The sequence below is a fragment of the Coenobita brevimanus genome, chromosome 68, assembly GCF_032717465.1.
Source record: "Coenobita brevimanus isolate Jiangsu-jjx chromosome 68, ASM3271746v2, whole genome shotgun sequence".
NCBI classification, from domain to species: domain Eukaryota; kingdom Metazoa; phylum Arthropoda; class Malacostraca; order Decapoda; family Coenobitidae; genus Coenobita; species Coenobita brevimanus.
Window position 1 is genome coordinate 8,318,661 of NC_137021.1, and position 25,981 is coordinate 8,344,641.

At 39.8% G+C, this 25,981-nt stretch overlaps 1 protein-coding gene across 1 annotated transcript in view; it reads right to left on the reverse strand.

Moving 5' to 3' along the window:
* Positions 1-25,981, reverse strand: part of LOC145405833 (uncharacterized protein CG43867) — a 329,511-nt gene that overhangs the window by 129,718 nt on the left and 173,812 nt on the right. The window contains exons 5-7 of the mRNA XM_080277076.1: positions 25,561-25,596; positions 21,690-21,820; positions 3,566-4,220 (exon numbers count right to left, since the gene is read on the reverse strand). Of these exons, the coding sequence (XP_080133202.1) occupies positions 3,566-4,220; positions 21,690-21,820; positions 25,561-25,596 (822 nt within the window). The remainder of the gene's footprint in view (positions 1-3,565; positions 4,221-21,689; positions 21,821-25,560; positions 25,597-25,981) is intronic.

Here is a 25,981-nt window from a genome sequence, read left to right on the forward strand (position 1 = left end):
TAGGCTACCTATACCAACATAATTAACATACACAGTACATAAAATAATAACACTGACATAATAACAATAACTGACACAATAGCTGGTTAGACAGTTGTTGACGAGAATGTGGAGGGTATGATAGAAGATCAGAAAGCTAAGGAAAAAGAGGAAAATGAACAAGGAATGGAACACCACAAGGTGAGCCAACCACTCATCGGCTGACCAAGATACAAACACGCAATCATCGAATGTGATCTCGATCTTGGACCGAATCGGCAATTTTAACTGGAAAATATTTTAATATTTATCTTTCCTTCCTTCATTCTTTCCTCTTCCTTCTGCCTGTGGGTGACTCTACACTGAGTGACAAGTCAAATGGTTTCCTGTACACCATGAAACCATTCACTACGCTGGGTGGTAACCATATAACCAAATTTTGGCGCCTGGTGGTTTAATGGGTAATTGTCGTGCTCCAGTTGGATTGAGCCGGTGAAGGTTTATATCCAAGGGATGGTTGGGGTTGATTGCTCATGTAATGCCACTCAGGGATGAGTGAGGCTGGTCACTGTCTTAAATGTTGGGGCCAATTGCCTAGCCCTGAGCTCCTACGCTCCTCATGGGGCAATGTAGGATTGGATGATGGATGGATGGATCACCATATAGGTTTGCACAGCTAATTATTTCAAAAATTTATGCTTAATTTGATTAATAGAAAATCAGGATTCAGGTCAAAAATTTCTTAAAATCAGCCTTGACGGACTTTTGTTTTGTGTAAATATCGATTTACAAAGCTGATACATTTTTTTTTACTCAAAATAAATATTTATGCAAAACAGAAGTCTGGCAAGGCATGCTGATGATCTGAAAGGGAAATATCAGCTAACACTGGCGCATTTTAGCTCTGAAACCTAATTTTAAAATTAAGTAATACTAGGTACAATTTTTTTTACCAGATTTCAGATAATTAAGTGTGTATGAGCCACTGCGCGAAAAAAGTTAAAATATATTCCAATGAAAAGTGCCGATTCAGTATTTAGTCACATGGAGTCAGGTGACCTAAGTGAGTAGGAATGCATCGCACTGACTTTGTGCGTAATAATTTTTTCTTTTTTTTATTACAGTAAGACCTCACTATAATGGACTAATTGGGGCCCAAACCATCTCGAAAAATGCAAAATTCCGATAAAAGCGACATCCGGACTTCCCCCTGCTAATCCGGACTTTTTCCGATAAATCAGACATTAATCCAAATCGTATGAATGGTTTTTAAACTGTTTTGACTAAAATTGTGGTACTGTACTGTGTTATAACTTCACTACATTAATCAAATGGTATAGTATATATAATAATACTGTACGGTACACTGATAAACATGTCTTTCATTTACCTTATTGTGGTGAACACAGCTGAAGTGGTCAGACAATCCGGACTGCTTCTGACTTTATCGGACTTTTTCCAATATACTGTATAGGAATTTGGTCCAGCAGCTCCTCGAGTCCGATAAAAGTGAATTCCGGTCTATTGAAGTCCGTTATATCAAGGTTTTAATGTACTTATGAATTTTACTGTGTTTAAGCCTTCCTTAAACTTTACTGTGTTATGCAATAAACTATTTATAGTGGCATTTGGGAAAGGTAAGAGGCAAATCAGATATTGCCACAAGTTAGAACTGGTGGGGTGAAGCAGGTTGGCGGCAAAGATGCGTTTCATATATGAAAATATCTTCTTGTGTGTGTTACAAATGGCCTTTGTGGAGTCAAAACCTTCCTAAAACTATACTGTGCTGTGCAGCAAACTGCTTATAGTTTTATATGAGAGAATAATGGCCGGACTTTTGTGAGATATCCCTGACTTGTACGGGCATTTGCCCAGCATTTGATAATATTTGTCCGGCCTCGGCCCATGCCCGGGAAATCCAAAAACCGGGAAATAGGGGTACGGGAAATTGAGGGTCGAGTGAACACTATTTTTGAAACAATGTATTTCCAGTCACTACCCTTCTAATACATATTCTCCATTCTTATTTAGTCTGCACATCCATTCTCCAGTTACCCGACCATCTCATGATCTCCCACCCTTGCATGTACAACCGATCTTCCAGGCACCACTTCTTTTAACTGACACCTTTTACCCTCTCCCTCAGTTCATCCAAACATCTTTTTCTTCTTCACTTCATGGTTAATCACTATAAATGGCTACTATCTCTCATGGTTAACATCTTCCAAATTTAAACCAGCCTTGGAGCCATTTTGTCACTCAATCAATCTTATAGCTTATTTCTATTCAGCAATGCAATTCTTTCTCTCGCTCTTCCTCATTCACTCACACGAGACTATCACTGTTTTCCCCTTATATCCCTTAACTGCTCTTCTTTTTTGCCACTTTCAGGATGTGTGTACATATGAAGGTACCGGTATACCTCGATATACGATACCCCTAGATGCGATATCCTGACTTAACGATGGGGGTAGAAATACCACCATACCTCGTCTAATGATGGCCAAACCCTGGTTTAACAATGGATTTTGATTTTTAAAACCAATTTTGATGATATTTTAGACTAAAATTATGTGTTTAGGTTGATTTATAAACTGTTGTTAGACTTAGTGTGTTTCAGCCATAATTGGGGTGAACATTGTCATTTTGGAGTACAGTTTACTAAGCTTGATTTTTTACAGACTTATATTTGATGATTTTCAGATTTCATGTGTTGGTTTTGGTGAGTTATTTACAGGTGTTAGGTTAGCTTCTTTTACAGCTGTCAGGCCATTTAGATTGGCTTTAAACTTGTTTTGGGGCTCATCTGGGTGGGTTTTGGACTTGGTTGGGGGTGAAACCAAAGGCTGGAAAACGCATCCCATTACTTTAAATGTTAAATCTACCCCAATATATGACACCCCACCTAACAATGGGTTTTTACCTAACCAACTGCATCGTTAAACTAAGGTATATCTGTATCTAATTTCATTTCATAAAACACATCAACTATCTTGTTCTTATTCTGATTACATTTTTTGTACACTTGGTAAAAAAAAGTATCAGTGCATAGAAGGTTCGATGTCTTCTGAAAATATTCACTCACGTGCTGGCTGTGTGGGAGGGTTGGTAACTTGTTATGCTTGGCTGTAGCAGGTTCAGAATGTTTATTTATATTTTAGCGAGGGAATACATCAGATGACGTTATATGATACCTCCCAACACGTCGGACACAAATATTTCAGAGACCTTTGTACTGTGATCCAAAATGTTTCGTCAATGTTGTGCACCGATACTTTTTTTACCGAGTGTACATTTCAACTCTCTGGTCTCTGCCTGAAAGCATAACTCCTCTAACTCTGAATGTTAATTCTCATTTAGAATTGTGAATTTTCAATGCAAGATGAAAGGAGTCCTTTTCATTCACTTTTCATTAATATTTGTTTCATGCTATGATTTACAAAGGAAATGGGTGCTGATATTCATTCTCCTCTATTCCCAGGAATAAATTCAATATATCACAGAAATCACATGTAATAAATTATTCATAATATTATGTATATGACACTAACATCTGCAAGTAAATTCAGTTATCACTGTACAGTACCTGGTATATTCTAGATTCCCATGACGGAAAGCGATGCAGTGGTGGGGTGGGTGGTTTTTCTCCATTGGCTTGAGTATCAGACTGTGTGGGCCATGTATGGGGATCACGGCTTGGTGTGTAAATCTCACTGTAGTCGTGAATCTCATCTCTTGCCCGTGACCGTCGTCCATCTTCACTCAGGTGACTATCTCCTGATCGGGCTAGCTGGCTGGAGTCTGTACTTTCAGCATTATCATAACCATCAAGGTCCAAATCTAAACTATCAGTACTTTTAGTTACGTAAGATGGAACACTCCCACCCTTTTTCAAGTGTCGGGTACGAGGCTGCGGAACAGGCTTGCGTGGACTGTCCCCTCGACTGCCTGCCCTTGAGCCACTACCCCTAGAAAGACTACCAGTGCTTTGAGTAAGGCTATCTAACATGGCCTCCAAAGGGCTCTTGGGACTGAGACTCTGAGGAGTTTCAAGGTCCACTGACCCAGAGTCAACACGAGAGTCTCTAGTACGCTTATTGTTTTCATCTTGGTGCCGTCGCTGCTGGCAAGGAGCCAAGCGTCCAGTGCCATTGTGATGGTGATGGTGGTGATGACGCCGGTTGTCTCCATAGGTAGCGTCAGTATCACTGGAGCTGGCACGACGCAGACCACCCGGAGACCTGAAAGCAAATCCCAGCATTCTATTTAACATTATTAACAGTAATAAAACATACTTAATGTTATTACTGAACAATGAAATGAAAATGCAGTAATAAAATACAATCCATTCCTCCACCAACATCAAATCCCTTACTACCTCCATGAGGAGCATAGGGGCCAGGGACTAGGCTATGCAATCTTGACATTTAAGATAAAAGTAAGCAGATGCTTACTTGTAAGCAGCATTATAAGAGTACAGTACCTTGCACTTAAACATAAACTCTTATGAGCCAAATTCTGTTGGGATGCACTGAGTGTGAGGGAGCACCACCTCGTTCTGTGCGTTGTCAAGATGAATCTGGTGTCATTTGTCGCTCCAAGGATCTTACTGGAAGGTATGTGTGGCACATGTCATTAGTTAAGAGTGATGTGTAGAAGTACGGTACAGTACGTGTGTTCATGTTTACTGCTGATGATAAGTGTGGTGGTGGATTTAGCTAGGGCAATCATCAGCCTGTTATCCTCAACCCAAGTCTGCAGTAAGCTGCAATAGTCCTGTTGCAGTGTGCTGACTGTGCCTGCAATATGGTGTGTGGCTGTTATGGTAATGTCATCTGCACATGAGGCAATGTTTGTGGGTGGCTAGGGTGAGAGATTATTATGCATGTATAGGATGAAGAGTCTGTGTAAGAAACAGAGCCCTGTGGAACTTTGTTGGGGGAATTTTGTGTGCAATGACTTGCCCTGGAATGTATCATGTGCTTCACTACCAAACAAATAGTTGGCATGCCAGCATTTGGTGCCATTCTCCATGTTTGCATTATATATCTTGGTGAACAGTTTGCAATGGGGGATGGCATTGAAGGCTTTATTTATACAGTATCTATAGTTCTGTGGGTGTTGTAGAGATGCCATCCGATGCTTGTTGTGTGTGATAAGGAGATAAGTCAATAAGGTGTTTGTAGAATGCAGTGCTCTGAATCCGTGTTGTGAAGGATCAAGGTGAACATGGGAAGTGACTTTGTTGAGAGTGGGGCATTCACTTTTTCTGGACGATGTGCTAAGCGTCTGTACAAAGAGGGGTGTGTTGGGTATCTGTTTTGTTTAAATACAGTGATGAATGTTACATATGTCCAATGACTGGGAATACTTCAATGTGGAGAGTTCTTGCTGATGTTTGTAAGGACCCAGCTGCATTGTGGTCCTAAATTTTTCAGGTGTAGGTTGCTGACGCCATACAGCTGTGTTTGTACAATTCTTTTGTTTTCTTGATAACATTACTGTACATGTCTGTTCTGGAGTGAAAGGAGCTGCACTGTGACTGAATGGAGAGGACTCCTATCTTGAGAGGGTTGCTTTTCAGACTCAGTGTGAGTTGGTGTTCATTGATTTATGTTTGTAAAGTGGTTTAAGAGTTTGTTTGTTCTTTGCAGGAAGGGATGTGTTGGCGTTGGAGGAGGGCGGCATGGGCCTTGGAAACATATGTTTGTGATTTAGTGATACTGTTAAGCGTTTTGTAGAGCTGAGCGGGGTCTGTGGGGTGACTAAGTGTTGTTACAAAAGCAATCCACTTTCCATTTTCTTTGTACTAATTTTGTTACTGATTTCACTATTAAGTTCTTGGAGACTTGTGAGTGTACCATATATATATGTGTGTGTGTGTGTGTGTGTGTTCTTTCCTAATTGTTCTTACCTAATTGTATCTTTACAGGAATGAGTCAAGCTCGTACTGTCTCGTGTCTTAAAACATATTTATCGTACATATCCTTAAAACTGTGAATTGTTTTGGCACACACTATTTCATTCGGTAGTGCATTCCACTGATCAATTGCTCTATTTGGGAAATTAAATTTCCTTACGTCTTTATCATCTCTCTTCTTACGCAGTTTTTTGCAGTGTCCTCTTGCTGATGCTTCCCCATAGGTTAAGTAATCATTTATGTCTATTTTCTCCTTCCCTGACATTTATATAGCATAATCATGTCACCTCTTTTCCTTCTCTCCTGTAGTGTTGGTTGATTCTGTTTATTTAGTCTTTCTTTGTACCTTAGATCCCTTAAGTTTGGTACCCTTCTTGTAGTGGCCCTTTGAACTTTTTCAATCTTGTCTATGTGTTTTTTGAGATAAGGACCCCAGACTACTGATGCATACTCCAGGGTTGGTCTGATGAATGATGTTATTATCTTTCTTAGCATGTCTTCATTTATGTATGTGAATGCTATTCTCATATTTGAAAGCAGTGTATACATGTTCCGTACCCTCTCACTGATGTGGTCTGTCGGAGATAGTCTGTTATTGATATTCACACCTAGGTCTTTCTCTTTCTGTTGTGTGTAGGGTTTTATTTCCTAACGTATAATCCCAATCAGGTCTTTTTGCACTTTTACCAAACTTGATTACATGACACTTGTCCACATTGAATTCCATTTGCCATGTATTACTCCATTCATGAAGTTTAATTCTTCTTGTAACTCTTTACAAGAGCCTATGTTAGTAATTCTCCTTTGTATTTTTGCATCATCTGCAAACATATTTAAATAGCTTTCATTTCCAGTGTTACTGTCTATATCATTTATATACACTAAAAACATGATTGGTGCCAGCACTGAGCCCTGTGGTACTCCACTAGTCACTTCTTTCCATGATGAGTTATTTCCCCTTAGTACTGTTCTCATTTCTCTCCTTATGAGAAAATCTTGCATCCAACAATACAGTTTGCCTCGAATTCCTCCTTGATGGTACAGTTTCCATAAAAGTCTTTGGTGTGGTACTGTGTCAAATGCATTCCTGAAATCTAAATAGATACTGTCCACCCATCCTTCTCTTTCCTGTAATGTGTCTGTTACTCTGTCATAGTAGCTCAACAAATTAGTAACACATGATTTTCCTTTTCTGAAACCACACTGTCTTTCTGTTATCATATTGTGTTCTTCTAGATGACTTACCCAAACTTTTCTTATAAGCTTTTCTAATATCTTGCTTACAACACTAGTTAGTGATACTGGTCGGTAGTTGAGTGGATTTTGTCTATTCCCTTTCTTGAATAAGGGAACAATGTTTGCTTTCTTCCAAATATCAGGTAGTTTACCTTGACTCAAGGATTTCTTGAAAATTAAAAATAATGGTTTACTTAACTCCTTTGCACATTCACGTAGTACCCAACATGAAATTTCATCAGGACCATTTGCTTTTCCTTTGTCTAATTTACTTAGCTCCTCCTGCATTACTTTTTCTGATGTTTGTATATCTGGTAGTATGTGTGGGCATGCATGTTCCACAATCCCTCTCAAAATTTTTTTCCTCTGTAAAAACTGATTGGAATTTCTTGTTTAGTGCTTCACAAATATTCTTCTCTTGTGTATAGGTGATTCCTTCGTCCGTAATGGATTGTATTTTATCTTTTACTTTGGTTTTGCTTCTGATGTAGCAGTAAAATAGCTTCGGTTGTTCACTACTTTTATTTATTATATCCTCCTCAAACTGCTTTTAGGCTTCCCTCCTTATTCTTGTATAATCGTTTCTTGCCTGTTTGTAATTCTTATATGCCCTTTCACTATTGGGTCTTCTGTATCTATTCCACAACAAATCTCTTTCTTCTTTTGATTTTCTACATTCTGAATTGAATCATTTCTTTATTTTCTGTTCTGCTTCTTTGTGCTTTGGGATGTACTTCTGGACTCCTATTTCATAAAGTTCACAAATTTTTTATATATAGCATTTAAATCTTGTCCTCTAAGCTCCTTTCCCCAATCAATTTCTAAGAAGTTCTTCTTTAGGTCATGATAGTTTCCCTTTTTATAGTTTAGGCTCTTTTTGTAACTTTCATTGCTGTTAACTATGTCAAATGCTATCCTGAAGTTCAAATTTAGTACTGCATGGTCACTTTTGCCAAATGGAGGGTGGTATATTAAACTGTCAATATCGTTTTCTTGCCTAGTAAATATGAGATCTAGCATTGAGGGTACACTGAGTCCCCTTTTTCTGGTGCTTTCCCTTACATGTTGCGTTAGGAAAAACTCTTGCACGAGATCCAGGAGCTTTTGGTCCCAACAGCTTTCCTGGCTTATTATATCTAGAGTATTCCAATTTATATTTGTATTAAAATCTCCAGTTAGTATAATTCTTTCCAATTTCTCTTCCATTTTATGTAGTAATGATCTTCAACTCTAAATTGTATTCTCTGCCAGGTCCTCATACTCGTCTCTCTCCCATGTGTTTGACTTGGGTGGCATGTACAAATTGGCAACAATTACTTTCCCTTCAGTTGTATTGATTTCTACTGCAATCAGTTCTACTTGTGAGGGTATATCCAGTTCTATTTCTTTGACTTTTAGATTTTTCTTAGTTAATATTATAATTCCTCCTTTTTTTAAGTTCCTATCTCTTCTCCATATATTATATTCCTCTAAGTTTAAGATGTCATTTGATAGCCTTGGTGTTAATTTTGTTTCAGTTAAGCATATTATGTGGTTCATTTTCTTTGACATAATCAATCATCTATAATAATTTAGATACCATTGCATCCACATCCGAGTACATCAACTTAATCATCTCGTTTATATACTTGTCATGACTTGGTTCTACTACCTTCCTCCTTTTTATTGCCTCCTGTTTTTGTACCACTTTGTGTGTGTGTGTGTGTGTGTGTGTGTGTGTGTGTGTGTGTGTGTGTGTGTGTGTGTGTGTGTGTGTGTGTGTGTGTGTGTGTGTGTGTGTGTGAGAGAGAGAGAGAGTTACATAGATACACAGACCACAGAGAGAGAGAGAGAGAGATAGGTGAGTTGTGTTAGTCTCTCACATTGTCTCATTTATGAGGCAGGCAACCTCTGATGTAAAGTTTGGGTTGTAATGTCTTCTGTTCCCTCGTAGGATGTGGTGACATCTGTGTTGAGTGTGATGATGAACTTTGCAATGTCTCTGTTATTAATGTTGGTGATGGGTGTACTGATTATTCCCATAATTATTCACCCATCTCTCTCTCTCTCCAGTGGGATACGGCTGGGGCTAGGATTCACATTATTATCCGTAAAATAAGTTTACCAGATTAGAGAGACCTCCCCATAATTATGCTTATAAATTACCAACTTCAGAGAGCCAAAATGTGGAGCTCCAGACATAAAAACACAACTCTTCTCCCCATCCATTTTCATCATTACTTGCCGAACTGGCTTGGGATATCAGCTAGCCCTGCCTGACCTTTATCCAAGCTATTCTTGCTCTTGACCTTTACTGCAACATGAGTCAGAGGAAAGATTCGACAAGAGGGCATACCCAGGAGAGGGAAGGGAAAGAAAATGAAGGAAATGGAAGAGAGAGAGAGAGGGGGGGGGAGAGGGGTGAAGTGGAGTAATGTTCCACAGGCAGTAACTAGTTTGCATCATCATCATCGTCATCATCATCATCAAAATCCAGACCTCTTTCTCCACCTAAGGATGGGGTGAGGTTGGATCATGAGAGCAAGAAAAACCCTGATAGAAGGAGAAATTACATTCTCCTCAAAATGTCCAACTAAGAGTGTGTATGATGGGCAATGATGTATTAAGCATATACTGGTTCATAATCTATCCTTTATATTCTATACTTTATAACTGCATATTTGAACAGGGTGAAAAGGAAAGTACAGTAGGTCGCTAACCTATGAGACACATGTTCACTACAGAATGGATGTTTTTGGCAGTAACATCAGTGTGTACAGAATCAAGAACTGCAATGAGGGTCAGCAGAGTACGCAGTGAAGGTTTAAGGTAAAAGCAGGTGTACAACAGGAATAAGTTTCAATAATAGTGCTGTAACTGATACAATATGCCAAACCGATATTCAGTATTGCCAATATTGTATTTGTACTTTTTCCAATACTGATCTTTACTGTCAATATTGGATGTAGACAGATGAAACATAAACACATTTTATAGAAGATTTTGTTTATTTTGCCTGAGTCTCTGTGAAAGAGTGCTGTTACGTTCGCAATCATTAAAGGTTCAGAATATCAAGTGGTTAAATGGTAAAGGAGAAAGAGAGAAAACAAAAACATTGAAACATGAAAGCAGCGGGTTGAGAGTGAGGCATATGGTGGTGGTGTACAGGGCTGCCAAGTCGCACCCAACTCTACCCGGGGAAATCCAACTGAAAACCATCCCAAAAGTAGCCCAACACCAATAATTATTTTAAAAATCCTCATTATGCAAAATTAGTGTTTTATATCATTAATTCATGATCATCATCACTGTGTTCTTTTCTGTATACATTACGTCATATGTGAAACTTGCTAACATCATTTTGTTTGATGTGAAATCATTACAACACATGCTCTGACATGAAGAGTGTTTTCAACTGTTTCATGCTGCAGTCTGTTTCTTAATTTACTTTTCACTAAATTATATTGAAAGAAAACCCTCTCTACTGTGGCATTGCTTGCTGGCAACGATAGCAGGGATAAAACAAAACTGTCTAGTTCTTGGAAGTCCCTCTCTCTGCACAAATCTGTATGGTTATATAGTTATCCAGAACTGCTCTGGATCTCTCGTGGGCTGCACCCACTTGTCCCTATGGGAGTATTAGAGGGTCTCTCTCTCTCCGCCGTTATGTTTAAACAACTCTCTCTCTCTCTCTCAGTATTTTGTCGTGATGTGGTTTAACTCCAAACTAGCCCAAAAAACCACGACAGTTTTCAAACCAGCCCAAAAAACGCAACCCGCGACAGGTAAAATTTGCCCGCGGAAGAGCTTCAAAACCAGCCCAATTTGGCGGGAAAACCGCAACCTTGGCAACCCTGGTGGTGTGTAATGCAGCTATCACATGGGGACCCATGGATGTCCAAATCTGATGCCATGCAAGTGTCATGGACAACCACGTGTGGAACTTCGAGACCCATTCGTCGACATCCATGATCACTGTTGCTGTCCAGAACTCTGTAGTTTCATTTTTCTCCATGGATTTTATCCCTAGTTGTGGCTGGGTAGTGCGCACTGTCTGCTATCTTGAATTCCATAATTCCCACCTTATTCGTCTTCTTGCAGAGAGTTCTTCCTCTGCCTGCAGTGCAGTGTGTGGACTGCAATGCCCACTGCAAAAGTCACTAGCTGGTTCGTGTCCATTGTTGTTAATGATAAACATGTTGTCTGCTTGGAAGTCAGGACAAGTGACCTTGACTGTGGCCACCTAAGTGGAGTTAACTCGATAAAGATGGTAGCCGTCAATGCACACTATGTCATATCAGAAGGAATGCTGGGTTTGAACATCCATTCTGTTCTGCACGCTGCATACAATGTCCCTGTGTGATAGTGGCTTAATAAGAAACTTTTACTGTATTTACCAACCCAGAAATACTGTAATTTGAAAAATATAGCAGACTACCAGGAAGAACTGATTTGATAAGGTGGTTTTACTGCTTAAAGTAAAACGTATGTTTAGCCCCCTCAATGGCTGTGGGTTCAGATATTTGCGTGTTCCCGTGGTCAGCCTTGGGACCATTTTTTCAAAATTCTAAAATCAATTTCTTTTTCATACACATGTGAAAAGACTCGTCTGGCACACCCGTTTTTTTTTTTTTTTTTTTTTTTCTTTTTTTTTTTTTTTCCCCCTAAACCCATCCTGTGATTTGCTATGATTCGTGGAAATATTAATAAAATTAGGATGCATGTATACATCTGCCGAAAACATCTGGGACAAAGTGAACTGTGAATGCCGGACTGCTTGAGGTGGTAGAGTAGGGTTGTGTAAACACACCAGTGACCCTCATTCCCTTCCCATAATTGCTCGCAGTTTTTTATAGCTCACCCTAACTCAATGTCAGTGACACCAGTAGAGTAAGGTGTTGTTCAGGGCCAGCAGCTACGAAAGCAATAATGGAATGCATTATTGTTTGTATCAGTCCTCTCTCTTTCTCACATACACATAAGAACAAACAAAAGAATGAGCAGTAAATGTACACTAACTCTAAGGAGCAGAAACAACTGTGCTCAGTCGGTCTGAAATATATTGGGAAGAGTGATACCGAATGAAGAATGTGGAACTGAATGCTAACCTACGAGAACATGTGGGATGAGAGAGTAATTTTTTTCTGATCAGCAAACATTTTTGTTCCATATCATCTCTTAAAATTGTAAAACCCATAATCTTTCATGTAAGCATACAGCCTAAAGACCCTACCAATTCAGTTCACATTCCCCTAGTTTGTCTTCTATATTTTTCTGATTATTTTGAGGATGGTAAATAATGTTCTCTTGCTGAAAGAAACTTACACAAAATTAGGGCGTATGTAACATGAGCATGTAAACATTGGCGAATACATCTGGAGTGAAGAGAATGCCTGACTGATGGGATGGTAGAGTAGGGTCATGTACACACACCAGTGACCTTCGTTCCCTTCCTGAAATTGTTCGCAGTTTTTATAATGCCCTAACTCAACGTCATTGACACCGAAACAGTGAAGTGTTGTTCAAGGCCAGCAGCTATGAATAGGTTAATGGAATACTGTATGAAAAATTCAAAATGGGCGCAGTGCATAGCACTGCACTTGCTTGCCGAGAGAAAACAAACTAACTCCTCTCTGGTAAACAAATTTTTGCGCACTTCTCAGTTGAGTCCACGTCCCTCCTCTCCTCACAGCCTCGCTGTACATGAGGATATTTTCACATCCTTTCACATTTTCGTATTGTTTCGCCATGCCTCCCAAGCGCCCTGCATCATCTCCAGCACTGGGGGAACCCACTGCAAAGATGCAGCAGCATTGTACTCTAATTCTGGAAAGGAAATTGGAAATTATAAGACCCCACAAGGAGGGGCAGGAAGTCTCGGAGACTGGGCATGCTTTAGGCCTTGCTGTTTCCACCACTGGGACTGTGATGAAGAAAAGGGAGATGTACAAGAATATGGCCACCTCCTTCTCTACAACTGTATACAGGTATTGCTTACTTCTTAATAGGGGGGACTGAAGTTTAGGTGGGGGTCTGAGGGGGTCCTGGGACGCATCCCCCCATTTATATGTATATTTCAATGGGGAAAATTGTTCCAATATACGAAATTTCGCATTACGAAAGTTTTTTTTTTTGGTCCCTATCCTTTTCGTATATCAAAGGACTCACTGTATCTGGGGAGAAGTAAACAACATTTGAGCCCTAGTTGGGCTGAAGTGTTGTTTACTTCTCTCCACATTCATACAGTACTGTTTTCGTTTTTTAAGTGGATTTTCTATCAATTTTGCTTCTTTCACAGCATTGTGAAAGTTCCTCAACATTATTAATGCATTAGTAGGTCATAGAAACAATACAGTAAAAGCAACATTTTCATTACGGTAAGTAGCTCACAAACAATAACAACACACAGCATCACTTCATCTACACATCACTTGCGTCTGCTGCTGCCCCTCCTCACCCCGCTTCTCCACCTCCAGCCCTCCCCCACCTCCCACCGCTCCCCCTCCTCGCTCTGCTGTCCTGATATGTAAAGACTTCTATCTATCTATCTATCTATAGCCCAACTCCCTAATCCTGCAAAAGGGTTGCCACAGACAAAATGCCTCCAAGTCACTCTGTCACCCACCATTTGACTACCCTCCCCCCAACCCACTCCCCCCCTCCCTCATATACCTCTCAACTCCATCCCTCCACCTCATCCTCGGTCTACCCCTCCCTCCACCTCACCTACATACACCCTCTTAGTCAGTCTTTCATTCTCCATTCTCTCCACATGTCCAAACCACCTCAGTGTATTTCTTCTAATCTTCTCAACCACATCCACATCCACCCCACAATGTTCCTTCACTTCTTCATTAGTCAGCCTGTCCCTCCATGTCACTCCACATGCTCCTCTGAAGTAACTCATTTCCACTGCTCTCACTCTTGACTTGTTCCCCTCTTGCAAGGTCCACGCCTCGGTTCCATACGTCAGGGTAGGGATCACAATACTATCATGAAGTGACTTCGTAACTTCCATACTCACCTCCGTATTTCTCATCACTGCTTTCAGTGAACCAACAACCTTCCTTCCCTGCTGTACCCTTTCATGCACTTCATCCCCCAACGTTCCATCCTTACTCATCACACTACCCAAGTACAGTACTTGAATACACTCACATTCTCCATATCCTCACCATCCAACCTCACTGTACATTCTGTGACTTCATTCCTCTCAAACACCATAACTTTACTCTTGTTTACATTAACTTTCAGATTCCTCTTCCTACACACTGTCCTAAATTCATTCACCAAACCTTGCAACTCCCATTCATCTTCACGCAACAATACTGTATCATCAGCAAAAAGCAACACCGGAATCTTCCAAAGCTCACCCTCATTCATTAGTGCCACCCCCACATCTACTGCCCTACCTTGCACCTCCTTTACAACCCCATCCATGTACATATTAAACAGCCATGGAGACATCACACAACCCTGTTTCAGTCCCACACTGAGATCAAAGAATTCACTCAGCTCACCATCCACTCGCACTGTAGCCCTAGCTCTTTCGTACATACTCTTCACAGCATTCATCAATTTCCCCTCCACTCCATATATTCTGAATACCTTCCACATACCTTGCCTATCTATTCTGTCATAAGCTTTCTCCAAGTCCATGAAGGCAGCATACACTTTCTTTCCCTTCTCTAGATACTTCACTAAACATCTTAGAACAAATATCTGATCTACACACTCTTTTCCCTTCCTAAATCCCCCTTGTTCTTCTCCAACTAGCTCCTCTGTCATATGCCTAACCCTATCAATGAGTATTCTACCATATATTTTTCCAGTCACACTAAGAAGGCAAATACCCCTATAGTTACCACATACTTCTCTCTCCCCTTTTCCTTTGTATAAAGGAATAATTATACCTGATTTCCAGTCCTCTGGAACCCTTCCCTCTTCCCAAGCCAATCAGTGAGTATTCTACCATATATTCTTCTAGTCACACTAAGAAGGCAAACACCCCTATGGTTACCACATACTTCTCTCTCCCCTTTTCCTTTGTATAAAGGAACAATTATACCTGATTTCCAGTCCTCTGGAACCCTTCCCTCTTCCCAAGCCAATCTGCCCTACTGATCTCTTCCTCCCTCCACTCATCTCTTCTCCTCCCAGCCATTCCCCAACCACTGCTCTCACTCTCTACTGTACATTCAACAAATCCTCAAAGTGCTCCTTCCATCTCCTCAATTTCTCTCTCTTCTCCACCAACAATCTATTATTCCTATCTTTCAATCCCCTACTATATCCCCTTTCACACTGCCTTACTTTCTTTACCTCCTTCTAAAACAATTTCTTACTCTCCCTCCATTTCACATTCAGATTCCTCCCAAATTCTTCATCCACTTTCTTCTTACTCTCCTTCACCAGTCTCTTCACCTCCCTTCTCCTGCTCACATATACAGTACCTCTCTCTTCTCTCTCTCATCTTCTCCCCAACCTCTACTCGCTAGCCATTCACTATATGCCTTCTTCTTTTGTTCCACAGCTCGTTTCACCTCATCATTCCACCATGCTGTCCCTTGCACACCCTTGCATCTCCTCCTCACTCCACAAACCACCTCACATGCTGTGCCTATCTCTTCCGTGAATATTTTACATATGTCTTCCACCCCTTCCATCTGCTCTAATTCATACCTTCCCAATCTTTCATCCACCATGTTCTTATATTCTGCCATTTTCTCACTATCTTGTAGCTTCTCCACTCTTCTCGCAGGAGCAGTTTCCTCCTGTCTTCTCCTTCGTCTCTTCAACCATTTTCTTTGCAGCTTTACCTTGGCCATCACTAAGTGATGGTCTGAGACTCCATTCCCCCACCCTCTCCACACACTTGCATCCAACACTTGTTTTCTCATTCGCTCATCCACACACATGTAGTCTATCATTGTCTTTCGTTCAACAAGTCCACCATCCATCCTCCTCATTACTCTCCATGTATATCTGTGGATCACCTTATGCCAAAAGTAGGTATTAACTATTGCCAACCCCATACCAGCACAGATGTCCACCAAAGCACTACCATTCCCATCTACTTCAGCTGGCACAACCCACTGACCAACCACTCCATCCACTCGTACATTCCCAAGACTTAATTTACCATAATGAAACAGATACAATATATATATATATATATATATATATATACTCTCTCCTGAATAAATTAAACCATCCTCGAGACGGTCTATCAGCTCGGGACCGTCCAAGGCGCGCGCGGCTAATTTGAAAACATCACGTAAGTGTAAAGTTGCGTTAAATCGAGAAACCCTTGTTAGTTAAACATATCTCCTTAAATATTTGCTCGTGTTAAAACGAAAACGCGCTGTTTAAACTCGCGTTAATTGAGAGGTTACTGTGTCTATATACATATATATATTTATATATATGTAGGATACTTATTGAATGAGTTAGGGAAATAACAGCGGAATTAGTTTGAGAAGAACAGGGAGGCTTTAGGAAGGGAAGAGGTTGTGTAGATCAGATATTCATTCTTAGATCTTTAGTGGAAATGTTTCTAAAGAGGGGAAAGAAGTTGTATGCGGCCTTCAGGGATATGAAGAAAGCATTATGACAGGGTGGATAGACAAGGATTGTGGAAAGCATTAAGAATATATGGAGTAGATGGGAAGTTGTTGAATGCTGTGAAGAGTATGTATGATGGTGCTAAGGGTGCAGTGCGTGTGGATGGCGAACTAAGTGAAGTTTTCTCTCTGAAGGTTGGGTTGAAACAGGGATGTGTCATGTCTCCATGGTTGTTCAATCTGTACATGGATGGGGTAATAAAAGAGATACAAGGTAGGGCAGTGGATGTTGGAGTGGCCCTAGTGAGAGAGGGTAGTGTTTGGAAACTCCTTGTACTGTTGTTTCAGATGATACCGTGTTGTTATGTGAAGATGAAGGGGAGCTGCAAGGCTTGGTGGACGAGTTTGGGAGAGTAAGAAACGGAATATAAAGGTGAAAGGTGGGAAAAGTAAAGTGATGGTCTTTGAGAGAGGTGAAGTCAGTGAATGTACGGCGAGGCTGGATGATGAGGAAATGGAAAATGTGAGTACGTTTAAGTACATGGGGTGTGTTATGAGTAAAGATGGAAGTTTGGAGGGTGAAGTGCTTGAAAGGGTACAACAAGGAAGAAAGGTTGCTGGTTCCTTGAAAGCAGTGATAAGAAACAGGGAAGTGAGCAAGAGAGTGAAAAAGTTACTGCATGACAGTATTGTGATACCAACTCTAACGTATGGAAGTGAAGCTTGGACGTTGTTGGAAGGACACAAGTCAAGAGTGAGAGCAGTGGAAATGAGTTACTTAAGAGGAGCCTGTGGAGTCACATGGAGAGACAGCTGACAAATGAGGATATAAAGGGGCGTTGTGGTGTGGATGTGGATGTGATAGGAAACGTTAGGAGGAACACACTGAGGTGGTTTGGCCATGTGGAGAGGAAGGAGGGTGAGAGACTGATGAGGATAGTGTTATGTGAGTGAGGTGAAGGGGGGGAGAAGGAAGGGTAGGTCGAGGATGTGATGGAGGGATGGAGTGGAGGTATATGAGAGAAGGAGGTGTGAGTTGGGAGCAGGGCAGTCAAATGGCAGGGGACAGGGCGACGTGGAGGCGATTTGTTTGGGGCCACCCCGTATGGGATTAAGGCATCTGGCAACAGATAGATAGATTCATAGATAGATAGTAATCCCTCAGGTATCCAAACACAACAGAGCCAAACGCATGTCCGGGTATTGGCAACATCCAGATAATGAATACTATTCCCCTACTATACCTGGACCCTACTTATATTCAACCTATAGCCATTACCCATTTGATCTGTACCTATGCTTAATTTGGCAGTGTTTTTCGGTCATTCAGGCATATTTAGACATCAAAACACACAAGGGGATTTCCAAAGTAATGCTAAACACCAAGAAAACCATGCAGAAAAGCCACTGAAAACCAAAAAACTCCCTACCTATACACTACTGTATGTACAGTACCTCTCCCTATTTTGGCAGTTTTCCTGTCAATTTGCCAAATTTAGGCTGCAATGGAAGCATGAAGGCTGAAAGTACTACATGTTTGCATACCAAAGGAGTCTGTCACTGGTTTGGGTAAGGAGCCTGTGGCAGAAACTGAGAAATGTCCTTGTGCTGTCTGTGAATAAGATTTATGTATGCTGTATATACATTATGAAGGATAGTCTTTCAAGACTGCTCAGGGTTTGCCTTGTTCAATGGGTGCTTTCTAAGCTGTATGATCTCCTACAACATCCAAGCCCAGTAATGTACAGTACAATAATTTTGCTCTTTACTTTAGACACTGTCAAACATTGTCTTTAAATTGCTCTCAGTGGCTCTCCCTTCCATGTTCAGATTTGTAGAGTTCTTTACCAAGTTACTTTTACAAACATTTTGTCCCTCCAAACTATCCCAGTCAACCCAAATGCATTACTTCACTAAAATTCTCAAAAATAATGCATTCTCTTAACTCTTCACATTACAGTCTGTTGCTCAGTGTGTCATTATGCTTCAATCTCACACTTGTCATTTCAGTTTGCTTACATCTAGGCACTTTCTTTACTGGATATGTTTCCCTACCAAGATATATTAAACTTCTAATACAGGAAGTAAAAAATCCCACAACACAGACAGAGTCCCTGCCCTATTAACAGGGGAGCAGCTCTCTAAAATTATTGCAACCACCTCCAACTCAAAACTGAGCTAGCTTCTACACTGGCACCAAACTAATCTTGCCATCTGATAACAAAGTGTGGGCATGATTTCATTACTCAATGAATATTTTAACAAATGGAATCACAAGGGAACACTGTAGAATGAAAGACAAAGTACTGCTGACTTTAGATTCAATGGCTGTAATGTCATCTGGGGATAGGTGGCCCAGTGCAAAGAGAGGTAAGGTAATGCTAAAATGCTAATAACAAGTGAAAATGATGGCAATGGTAGATGCATGATGAAAATTTATGAATATGGGGAGCAGAATGATAACCACTCCTTGCAGCACTCTGGACTAGGTGATGCAACACATTCTTATAGGTAATGGTTTAGTTGGGAGACAGCAAAAGTCTCTGCAGCTTGGAGAGCTGCCTTGATGTAAACGATGACTATCACCTGCAAGCCTGAAGCCTGGATAGGCTGTAAAATAATGATGAAGATGATGACAATGATGATGACAGTAATGATGCAGATGCCTTCAGCTGGACCTCTCATGTTAGATCACTTGCTAAAACCGCCTCAAAGAAACTTGGATTATTGTACAGAGCCCGTAACTTCTTCACTGACGAGCAGTTGGTTATAATTTATACGAGTCATGTGCACTCTAAGCTTGCATACTGCTCACCCTTGTGGAGTGGATGTGGAGAGGTTGCATTAAAACAAGTAGACAAAATTCAGGACAAAGCTGTTAGAATTATTAATAACCCTGTTATTACTAATAAACTACCTCCCCTACAAGTAAGAAGGAATGTTGCCTCCCTTACGTCATTTTACAAATACAGTAATCCCCGTACTTTCCGGACATCCCCACTTACCGGATATTTTGGTCACGGGATCCAATACCCTGTATTCCCAAAATGGGCCAAAAATCGCAAAATATTCGAAAAAAATCCGACTTTTTCCCCACCTGTAATCTGAAATTGCCCTGCGGCGCCAAACAGCTGTTACACCATGGTCCCTTCACCCCTTCCTTCCTCCCCCCTCCCCTGTCAGGGTTGCCATTTGGTATTTTTCATTACCAAATGTGGGCCAATTTGGTAATGAAAAATTCGTTTGGTAATGAATCGGAATAATACAATACCAAACGGATTTTTCACACATATGAGGATACACAGGATAGAGATAGTTGGATTGTTTGCTCTCTCTGATTAATTTGGTAGCCTATATAGCGTGATAATAATCATTTTTTTTCATTGCCAGACACCATGCATCCCAAACGGGGTGGCCAAGGGCTTAGAGTTAATTGTTTTACAGGGAGGGGCACTAATCCTCCACCAACCCCACTTGACGTAGGGATGCTAACAGCATCTGGTGTTCCCAGGCGGTCACCCATCCAAGTACTAACCAGAACATGCTGTTAATTATAAGAAGAGTGATTACATGTATTTCCACTTGTATATATAATTAGTGAAGAATAGATGCTAGCTTTACGAATCTGGTAATGAAAAGTTAAAAATGGTAATGAAAATTGAGGAGTTTGGTAATGTGGCCGTTGCGATCTGGCAACTCTGTTACCCGATCATCAACAGTCACAGCCTAACTCCAATCGAGAGCAGATGCTTATCGCAATGCAAGCCACACGTGTTCGTTTTTTGTGAATAAACAGTGAATAAACTGCAATATCTCGCCACTAGAACACATGGAAATTTACAGTGTTGTGCAGTGTTAAGAAATCAGAATTTAGAGTGCAAAGGATTACCTAACTGTGGAGTGCAAACTGGCAGTTCAGACCAGTCCAGGAGCCAGGGACTTGTTGTAAGTACCCAGAATGTTTAATACTGTATAAACTCACCTCTAAAACCTCATTCTCTGGTTCTTTTGCATTTATTTCAGTCTTTTATGTCCTTTATTGGTGTGATATGGGTCTTAATAGGTGCTATGCATGTCCAGAGGGAGTTGTATAGATGTTTTTCTGAGTTAGAGTCCATAAGTACCAGTCCAGGAGCCAGGGACTTGTTGTAAGTACCCTAAATGTTTAATATTGTATAAACTCACCTCTAAAACCTCATTCTCTGGTTCTTTTGCATTTATTTCAGTTTTTTATGTCCCTTATTGGTGTGATTTGGGTCTTAAATAGGTGCTATGCATGTCCAGAGGGAGTTGTATAGGTGTTTTTCTGAGTTAGGGGCCATAGGTACAAGTCCAGGAGGCTGGGGCCCACTATCTGGACTGGACCACTTTCCGGACATGCCTTTGGCTCTATTACATCGGGTAGTGGGGGGATTACTAAATTTCTTTAGCAAATGCTCAGACGAAGTTGCGTCCACGGTGTCACCTCTCCATGCCTCCCCTTGTGCTACACGGCCAGCTGGCAGCGCTCATGACTGGAATGTCACTCAGCCATACTGCAGAACTTCTGCCTATCAGAATTCTTTCATTCCCCGAACTGCAACTCTCTGGAACTCGCTTCCCCTGAGTTGTTTCCCTCCAAACTTCAACCTACTGCTGTTCAAGTCTAACTGTTACAGATATTTTATGAACAGAGGACACCAGTAATCTGGCGCATGGATTTGTTTTTTTTTTATTCATTTGTTTTTCCTTCCTCTGCTCTATTAAAAAAAAAAAAAAAAAAAAAAAAAAAAAAATGGTGACAATGACGATGACAATAATGATAAAGATAGTGACGATGATGAAGATGTACTATATGAACTTTCTGTACTAGGACAAGAAACTAAATTATAAAATTATCATACAACAAATGCTAAAAAATACTCTGCTGCATTTGCTAGCTACTATGATTGCACCTTAAACCTAACTAGATTTTTTTTTTTTTTTTTAAGTATATAGACTCACTTCCACATTATCACTCTGGTACTACTAACCGTGATTTTGAGCGCCTATCTCTGCCTAGAGTGGCTGGTCGAGAGGGGATATAGTCAGACTGGTGATGGCCATCGGGGAGAGACTCATCACTGTCTGGCCGCTCTCCCTCAAAGCTCCCACGGGATGAGTCCTGTAGAAGCAGCAAGAAAGGGAGGAAGTGAGAGACATATATGTTGGAGACATAAGAGAAGCAAGAGAACACACTTTACAGTAGAGAGAGAGAGAGAGAGAGAGAGAGAGAGAAGGGGGGGAGGGAGGGAGTTATAACCCATAAACTGAGGCTTTGGGAAAATATGCTGTGCCTAAAAAGAAATTCTGAAGCTCCTTCAACTTACTTTTTAGTCATACTGGGTCACATGGAATACAATGTACATATATATATATATATATATATATATATATATATATATATATGTGTGTGTATTTAGTCATACTGGGTGACATGGAATATGACGTACATATATATACTGTATATAAATATATATAGTAAAACCTCAATATAACAGACTACAATAGAAATGAATTTGCTTTTATTGGAACTGAGGAGCTATCGGACTAAATTCTTACATATCGGAAGAAGTCCGATAAAGCCAGAAGCAGTCCAGACTGCCTGACCACTTCAGCTATGTTCACCACAACATGGTAAATAAAAGACACATTTATCAGTGTACAGTACAGTATTATTATGTATATTATACCATTTGATTACTGTAGTGAATGTATAATACAGTACAGTACTGTAATGGTAGTGAAAACAGTTTAAAAACCGATAGTGCAATTCGGACTAATGTTTAATATATTGGAACAAGTCCAGGTTAGCAAGTGGAAGTACGGAAGTCATTAATATTGGAATCTCACTTTTTTTTTAATGGCTTGGGCCCCAATTAGTCCATTGCAGTGAGCTTTTACTGTATGGTGTGTGTGTGTACATATATATATATATATATATATATATATATATATATATATATATAATTAAATTATGAAAGAACAGTTTAATGGATATGAGAATGAAGATGGCATGCTGAAATACTCATATGGGTTTGCATATTGCCAGAGCAACATATACTTCAGTTTAGCAACAGCAAGTGCCTAGGCACAACACTGAAAATTCAACTTTTAACTTGACTCACATGTGATGGACACATGATTTATGTCACAGTTCTCCTAGGAACAGCTCATGATATATGTCGCAGTTGTTGGGTTAAAGGGGTTTGTCAAACCATAAAGTAACATGGACAGCAACTATAAGAAAGGGTGAAAGATGGAGATCAGGTAGTGACAGTGGCTGATCAACAGTCTGATGGTAGAAGGCAAGAAGCAGATAACGGGTACACTGAAGAAAATGGGGGGATAGGATAAAGAGCTGACAATGAAAGTTTGTACTTAAAGCTGCATAAAATTATAAAAACACACACAAAAAAGGGCACATTTACAGAGACAACATGATGAAAGAAGAGCAAGTAAAATCTGGAACAAGAGGGTAAATATTTCAGCTGCAGAAAGTCTAAACCTATTACAAAACAGGTCACATAATACTGTACACCATAAAATACAGTATACATGGTACTGCAGATCACTACAGTATCAGTACAATGTCATACACTAGTCCAGACAGAATGTGACAGAAGTGGTGTTTACCAGTCCAAATGCTACATATCAAAACTGCACTACTGGTGGAGAGGGTTAATCAAATAAAACAAAATGAAACAAAAATGGAAATTCCAATCACAAAATAAAAATTGTGCCCTCAACCTTTAATACCCAAATTTAATGGAAACACACTGTAATACAGTGAAGTGCTGATCTTACATAAACATTGATCCTGCTCTGTACCAGAATGCACAATAAAAAGGAACGGTACTTGAAAACTGTCAACAATACATAAAATGATAAAATTATATACAGCACTCCATGTAATATCAATTACTTGGTTCATAAACATGTCACAGTATAAAAAAAATACATAATGCATGATGAAAACTTTTTAAATCTAGGTTACTAAAAATGTGTAAGCTGTGGAAACAAAGTGTTATTTTGCTACTAAAAATGCATAATCCTGCCAATATAACTTTCTCTAAAAAATCATACAAATTCACAGACAAAACTAAAACTAGACTTGATATGTCTCTTGGGCTAATAAAGTCTGAAAGGTCTGGTAAAGTAAGAATATATCTATAAACACTTGTCCAATGTCACAAGTGATTTCCATGCACATGTCTCAGCAACAGCAGTCATCACCTGTCCTCAATACTGTGACTATTGATATGATCCAAGCATTCTAAAATGGAAGAGATTCAGAACCATAACCTTCAAGTTTTGCAAATACAGTATGTGTACATACACACATACATAAAACTTGCTTGAAGAAAAATATCTGACAGCAGTATCAAGTCCATTTCTACTACCATTAAATGAAAGCAATTTAAACAGTAGTTTTCCTTGATGAATGACCACAACTGGCTGCAATCAGCAACAATTGCCTGATATCATAAACAACTGCATATTCACAATCATCAGTCAAGCATCACAGCACACATTGGCAGCCATGCTAAGCGCAGAGTTTGAGAGAGTTAGTTGTACTCTCACAATAAAAAATTTGTGTCTGATAATTAATCATGCTAGAACCCTGAAGTAAATAATAAATCTGTTTCTGTTAACCCCTTCCTCCTGAAGACTTAAGTTTTGCTTTACTTCTGCTGCAAAATGACAATTTTATTCAGCTTAGATGAGACTTGTTGAACTGGAGGAATTAGATACAGTTTTCGTTAACTCCTTCATTAATGTCCTTGGGTGCTCTCCTAAGCTGAATTATAGTGTATGTTCCAGCTGCAGCAAGAACAAATCATAAATGACACACATAGGTTGAAGGGGTTAAATAAATTCAATAAGTAATCAATATATTCCCCATTTAATGATGGTTCCACAATCACTGGTAATGATGGCATGTCTTGTAACATAAAGGTGAAATATGTTAATATTAGCCTTTAACTGTTGAGTCAAGCAGTAAGTCCCCCCACCTCCCCCTCAAAAAAAAAAAAAAAGTAAAAAAAAAAAAAAATCAGTCAGCAGGAAGCTACAGGGTGTTAAGTGTCAAGCAAATGTGGGTGCCAAGTGAGGGTGTGAACCATTCTCATCATTCCTTGGAAAATAATGACTACTGGCAAAACAATGATGCAATGTGTCTCAACTCCAAATAATGTAGGGTTATAAATTACTGCCAGGAAACTTCAAAATGCAGTGCAGTATTGTAAAGTAATAAATTACCTTGCACAGCATCTGACAGCTTTCCAAGGAATGACTTGATGAGTGTAAAAACATGTAAGCCTTCAGCAAGACAAACCAGATTGAGGCCTGGCTGTGATATTTCAAATTTACAGGTAACCAATGACAAGTCAAATCATACAGATTCACTTTTGTGGCATTAACACAAAAGTGCAACTTCTATTGCAACTTTTATGATTAAAACATTCAAAAGAGAATCAAATTCAAATATGATTTTTCTGTTAATTATCTGCATAAAAGAATCTGTCACTATTTCAGTATTATGCAAAGTTCATGTTTCCATAACTATGCATTATATAAATATGAGATTTAATGCTAGTCAGTTATATACAGCAGTCATCTATATGCTTATACTGAATACTAGAGTCATAAATTACATTACCAAGCCCTTTGGTGTCTAGAGGAAATCAAGTTATTGAATTACCCCTTATGAAAGGTCTCCTAATCTTATGACGTTTCTCTTTATCTATTCACACCAAATCAACTGGGCACAACTGCTCTCCCTTAATCTGTCATCATTAGCCATTCTTCCCTCCCACCTAGCCAAGCAGACCACAATCCCACAAGCAGACAGCACCTCCATACCTTAGGCAGACTTAGCGATCTCCTTTTCCATAACCTCTGGAATGGAGAATTGAGAGTGGAGTGAAGATAAGTCTGTGTGACACGTGGGGGGTATCAATGTTTACATCAAACAAGTGTACAAGTTTACCTCTATCCACTGACGGGGAGGGATGGGGAATAAGAGTGGATTATTTCTATGTTAGTGTTAAATATTAAACAATATACTAAAATCAAGTGTACTGCCATATCATATAAAGATGAACTGTACATGTATTTCTACAACCTAGACTCACAGCAATTAATAGGTCACCATTCAAACATACTACACCTAACTGTGTTTTGGCTAGAGATAACTCTATATGAAGCTATTAACCTACCTCCAGGCCAAAAAAAATCAATGACATAAGGCTAAGACAGCTTTCACCAACAATATGTCACAATA